Raw genomic sequence first — 5,961 nt, 5'->3', positions numbered from 1 at the left:
AGCCATGATGCTGAGCGCCCAGCCGCAGCTCACTCTGGCCGAGCTGAGGCAGAGACTGATCCACTTCTCCGCCAAAGACGTCATCAACGAGGCCTGGTTCCCTGAGGACCAGCGGGTACTGACCCCCAACCTGGTGGCCACACTGCCTCCCAGCGGCCCTGGAGCAGGTACGCAGGATGGCGGGGTGAGCCAAGTCCTGGGCCTCCCTTCTCCCTCGCCTGTGGAAGGAGGATGACAACACCTTAAATTTGGTAACAGAGGAATGAAGCTCTGAAAAGCCTTTGCAAAAGTTTCGTAACATTTTTCCTAAATTTAATTATTTCATTTCTTGAGTGAGAAGCAGTTTCAAGAGCGTCTCACCACTCCAGGTCCCCCTTCCCCAGCCCTCCAGCTGGTCAGGATCTTGGGCACGTGCACCTGGTGTGTTCCAGCCCAACTCAGGACCTGAACTGCGGTCGGCCACGTGGCTTCTGGCACTGCAGCTCGGAAAGTTACTGCGTGCGCCAGCGTGGCTGGGCCTGCAACATGTTTTTATGGAAAAAGTCAGATACATTATTTTAGAAAAATAATTTATTTTCATTTAATTATTATTTTAAAATTTGCTGTAGGGCATATGTACTTGCCAGAAAGAGAGAGAGGGAAAGTGAGAAAGCAAGCCTCCAGGTCCAGGGCTTGAACCGTAGTCAGCCATGTGGGAGCCCAGCCCCCTACCCACCATGCCACTTGCCGGCCCTGAATACATTCTTTAAGCCACCCCCACCAGCAATGAAAGCTCCCTCTGGCACCCCTGGGGGAGGCTCTTCTCCCTACCTCCCGGGGCCCTCCTCACCCCAGGGCCTCCTTGCAGGTGGGCAGCTGCTCTGCAGGACTGTGTGGTCAGCATGCTCGGGGCCTACGCGGACAGCCACCGCCATGGCCAGCTGCGCCCCAGATGAGGAGCTGCTGAGCTGCTCCAGTTTCTCCCGGAGTGGGAAGCGCTGGGGCGAGCGCATCGAGGTGACCTGTCCTCTCCCTGTCTGGCTTCCGGGCCAGATAAGCTCTGAGCCCTCAGTGTGCTGGGCAAGCCCTCCGTCCTCTTGACTCTAGTCCTTCTCCACCGGTGTAAAGGGCTGGGCTGGGACGGGGGTGGGCACCTCTCCTCCCCGGCGGTTGGGTGCCACATTGGGATGGTTGTCCTAGGAGACCTCAGGACAGTGCTGGGTGGAGGGGGTGCCCTGCCAGGGGAAGGACAGGGCAAGAGTCAAGGATTCACTGCCTAAGGACAGCACTCTTGCGGTGCTTCCCTCTTGGATGTTCCATGGTCCCGGGAGTCTGCAAATCTCGTCGGTGCCCAAGGGGAATTGACCTGAAGGCTGTGGGTGATATGCAGATGCCATCTTGCCATGGCATTTTGTTGGTCTCTCGTGTCTCTATTACAAAACCTCTCCCAGTGTCTCTGCAAGAACTTTTTATAATTTATAGAGCTGCCCATTGGCAGAATAGTCAGCTTTGAGTAGGTCTCCATGCCCCCAGAGCAGTGGGAGCAGGGGTTGGCTGGCGCCCCAGCCAAGGACCCCAAAAGGGGCACAAGGAGTGGGACCAGATGTTTGAGTTGATGCCTTCTGGCCTCCTCATCAGGTGTTTCCAAAGTTTTCTCTCTCTCTCTCCTTTTTTTTTTTAATAGAGAGATTTTTGCTATGGGGCAGGTGGGCTCACCAGAGAGACAGAGACAGAAAGAGAGAGAAAGCGAGAAATCAATCCCCAGTGGGAGGGCCACACAGCAATCCCTCCTCCTCCATTCTTCTCTTGGGATTTTAGACATGCACACACATGCACTTGGAGTGATTTTCCAGCCTCTGGGTCCAGGACTTGAATTGTGGTCAGCCATGCGGGAGTCCAGTGCCCTAACTACGCCACCTGCTGGCCCTTCCAAAGCTATTCTTGAAGCAGGTCCTGTTTCTCTCTTGGCTCTCAGGTCCGAGGGGGCAGGCGGGCCTGCCTGGCTCACAATGCCTTTGGGGGTGAGGGCGTCTATGCTGTGGCCAGGTGCTGCTTGCTGCCCCAGGCCAACTGCAGCACCCACACGACTCCAGCAGCCAGGGCCAGCACAGGGACCCACGCCCACTGCCACCATCAGGACCATGTCCTCACAGGTAGGAGGCTGGGCCCCACCCTGGGGAGAGGAGGGGCCCTGTCTCGTTAGGCACCCTGCTGTGCCCCGGCCCTGCCAGGCCTGGTCCTCCCAGGCATGATTATTCAGGTTTGCGCCCGACTGCCCATCGCCACTTGCATGCACTAGGACCCTGGGCATGTGACTTTCCTCTCTTTGGCTTGGCTTCCTCCTCCATGAGAGGGACCGAGGTAGCACCTGTCCCCTTGGTTGTGACGAGGTGGGGAATAGCTAGAGCGTGGAGCATGGTAGGTACTGACCGGGTACAGCTCAGTGCCAGAGAGGCACCCGGGATCATGGCCCTGGGGCTGATCTGAGAGGGGGCCCAACTTGAGTTTGAATTCCTGTTTGGATAGAGCGTGGGAGATCCCAGGAAGGGCTGGGGAGACAGTGGGGAGTCAGCCAGGAATAACTGGCTTGGAGGTTGATTTTTGATCAGGTATGAACTGGGGAGCCATGGAAGGTTCAGGAGGGTGGGAGGCTTGGACCTGGCTCTAGGAAGAGCAGGCCAGATTTGCAATGGACAGCTGGAGCCATCAGGTGGCTGGTGACCTGGTCCAGGGGGAGAGGCTGGAGAGGTTCAGCCTGCCGCGGGCCTGCTCGGCATGGGTCCTGGCATGGTGGGACTCCCAGGGTGTCGCAGCCACTCTCCCCTCTGGGAACAGCCAGCACGTGAGCTAGGGCACATGCCCGTTGGAAGGCACAGAAGCCAGAGAATCTATCTACGAGGCAACCCAGAGTCGCACTCCACTGCGACAGGCACTGTAGCCCAGGAGTGACTCCCCAGGCCACACAGCCAGGACGTGGGGAAGTCTAGTAACCAGGACCCTGATGCGCGCCAAGCACGGGCGATGCCAAGCACCGCTGGGCTCCCGTGTATGTCTTTGCCCCGTTCTCCACATCCCTGTGAGTAGAGGCTGTTCCTCCTCCCACTCACGGATAGAAACCGAGGCTTAGTGTAGCCGAGTAACCACTCACTGAGGTTTCGTGGCCTGTGATGTGTCTGACCCCCAGAGGCATGGAAGCAGTCCCTAGGGCCCCAACAGGCTTCAAGTGCACCCCATAACTTCTGCCTGGCGTCTGGATGGGGAGAGGCCTGGGAGAGTTGAGCACCTCTGGTTTCAGAGCCCTTGCTCTGCAGCTCGCCATCGCGGTATGGTGAGGACACGCTTACTCAGGCTCAGAGAGGTTGAACGGCTCTCTGCAGGTCACACAGCAGGTCAGCAGCATGGCTGAAGCGGGACTCCAGGACCTGTTGGCTCAGGCCAGCATCTCTTCTACCTCGGGTTGTTTCTGGGTTTCCCAGGCTCTTTCCAGACCCTCAAGGGAGAGGGCTCAGTGGGGGTGGAAGTGGAGGGCCCCCAGCCTTTCAGGGTCTGAGCTGGCTCTCTACCCCAGGCTGCAGCTCCCACTGGGAGGCCAAGGGCCCCAGCACCCATGGGCAGCCTGCACCAAGACCACGAGGCCCGCCGGGTCACTGTGTGGGCCACCAAGAGGCCACTGTCCACGCATCCTGCTGCCACGCGCCAGGTCTGGAGTGCAAAGTCAAGGAGCACGGGGCCCCAGGCCCAGCAGAGCAGGTGAGGAGGCGTGTAGTCGGGATGGATGTGTGGTGCCCCGTGGGGTGGCGTGTCTGTCCTGTATAGCTTTCCTGTGTCTGCCTTAGTGCCACCCTATACCGTCACGCAGCGGGGTCAGCTCACCACTGTGTGTCCTGTGGCTGCGTGCCTGCCTCAGCCTGTTTGCTTTTGTCTAGATGAGTGAGGTTTGCCATGAGTGAGGGCACCCTCTCCCCTTTGCATGCATAGGTGCAACACACACGGCTATGCATTTCATCACTTTCAGGTTGCTATAGGGCATGTGTGCTTGCCGGGAGAGAGAGGGGGGGGAGAGGGAGAGGGAGAGGAGAGAGAGAGGGGGAGAGGAGAGAGAGAGAGAGAGAGAGAGAGAGAGAGAGATAGAGATAGATAGAGATAGATAGATCACCCCCCAGGGGGATGGCTACACTGCAATCCCTTTTCCTCCTTTCTCCTCCGGGGATTTTGGGCATGCACGCACACCTGGAATGGTTTTTAAGCCTCTGGGTCTGGGACTTGAACCATGCAGCTTGTCATGTGGGATCCAGCCACCTTAACCTCCACACTACCTGCTGGCCCAGAGCCCACTCTTAGGTGAACTCAGAGTAGGTTTCCAAAAAAGCAAGCAGGACTGGTGAGTGTGACTTACCAGGGGATGGCTCCAGGACAGGGTGGTCTCAGTCCACTTGCTCAGCCACACTGAGGCTGCCACGTGCCCACACTGCTCCAGGGGCTGTGACACAAACCTGGCCCATGTCCCTGATCTCCCCTGCTGGAGCATCCTTCCTAGTGAGGGAGAAGGCCTGCATGACCTAAATAAGTAGATCACGGGAAAGCTGCTACGGAGACGGGCAAAGGAGGAGAGGGAGCGTGTTCAAGGCCTGAGCAGGTGGAGAAACGAGCTGTGAGGACACCGTGGGGAGCAACTGTTCCAGGCAGAGGAAAGCTAGGCCAGGGGAGACTCAGAGAGGGACCAGAGCCACGTCAAGAGGGTCCTTATGCCTGAGTGGGCTGGAGCCATGCGGGGTTCTGAGCCTGAGGGTGTGCGATCTGACCTGGTTTTGACAGTCATTCCAGGACACTGAGCTGAGAAGACTGCAAAGGACAGAGCAGGCCCAGGGGTTAGAGGGTCTCAGGTGGTAGGGAGAGGGGGTCGGATCCTGAGACCTGAGGGAGGAGCCCTCAGATCTGGTGGATGGGTGTAGACGAGGAGTGGGGTGGCCCCAAGATCCTTGTTGAGCTACTGGACAGATAAACGTTGCCACTGAGTGAGAAGAGGAACACTGGGGGACAGGGTTGTTCTGGTGGGCTGCACACCTGTCTGCCCCAGGACCGTGAAGGTGCAGGAGTGGGTTTGGTCTGTGACGGAGTGAGAACTGTGGACAGGAGGTGCATGGTGGTCCTCGAGAGAGCTGGGAGCGATAGTGGCCACACTTCAGCTGGGAAGTCATGGCCCATGCTGGGCTGGACACAAGCCTCCTTTTCCTCCCCGGGCTCTGGCAGGTCACCGTGGCCTGTGAGGAGGGCTGGACCCTGACTGGCTGCAGTGGCCTCCCGGGGGCCTCCCACATCCTGGGGGCCTACGCTGTGGACAACACATGTGTGGTGAGGAGCCAGGATGGCGGTGCAGCAGGCAGGAGCAGCGAGGAGGCCATGGTAGCTGTTGCCATCTGCTGCCGGAGCCAGCCCAGGGCACAGGCCCCCCAGGAACTCCAGTGACAGCCCCATTGCAGCAGTGCCTGGGCCGAGGGGGCAGAGCTCTACCTTCCTGGGGCTGCGGGTGTGGGCCCTGCGGGTTGGGGTGGCTCTTGCCTAAGAGCATTGATCTCGCACCCTGGGTCATGCCTCCCTTACTGAGGGGCCTGGGTCGGAGGTTTGACCATTAACATGGGCCAGGCTGTGCTCGGCTCCTGCGGCAGCTCCCAGTGTGCCAACACTGGGCAGAGTTCCCTATTGCCAAGATCCTGCCGGGGCTGGGCATGCAGTCCTTCAGCAAGGAGGCAGATTGTCCCCATGGGCTGGTGACAGAGAACTGAGGGAAGCGGGAAGGGGCCAAGTGTGAGCCAGATGGGACGAGGTTGGTGCTAATGGCCTCTCACCTCCTGTTCACTCTGAATTCCCTGCGGGCTCTCCAGTTGGTGATAGGTTTAACACACTCTGGGGCAGGGGCAGGGGCAGGGGCAGGGGCAGGGTGAGGCAAGATCCTGCCAGAGGCTGGAGGAAAGTCCCAGGCGG

The 5,961-nt window shown here is 59.1% G+C and overlaps 1 protein-coding gene across 1 annotated transcript in view; it reads left to right on the top strand.

Moving 5' to 3' along the window:
• Nucleotides 1–5,899, top strand: part of PCSK9 (proprotein convertase subtilisin/kexin type 9) — a 23,053-nt gene extending 17,154 nt beyond the window's left edge. Inside the window, exons 10-14 of the mRNA XM_027770888.1 lie at nt 1–167; nt 848–996; nt 1,955–2,132; nt 3,548–3,729; nt 5,230–5,899. Of these exons, the coding sequence (XP_027626689.1) occupies nt 1–167; nt 848–996; nt 1,955–2,132; nt 3,548–3,729; nt 5,230–5,445 (892 nt within the window). The 3' untranslated portion in view covers nt 5,446–5,899. The remainder of the gene's footprint in view (nt 168–847; nt 997–1,954; nt 2,133–3,547; nt 3,730–5,229) is intronic.
• The last annotated feature ends 62 nt before the right edge of the window (nt 5,900–5,961 follow it).

Source organism: Tupaia chinensis, unplaced genomic scaffold, assembly GCF_000334495.1.
Source record: "Tupaia chinensis unplaced genomic scaffold, TupChi_1.0 Scaffold000165_2, whole genome shotgun sequence".
In the NCBI taxonomy this organism is placed as follows: Eukaryota; Metazoa; Chordata; class Mammalia; order Scandentia; family Tupaiidae; genus Tupaia; species Tupaia belangeri.
Note: the sequence above shows the minus strand (reverse complement) of the source record. Positions and strands in the feature narration are given on the sequence as shown.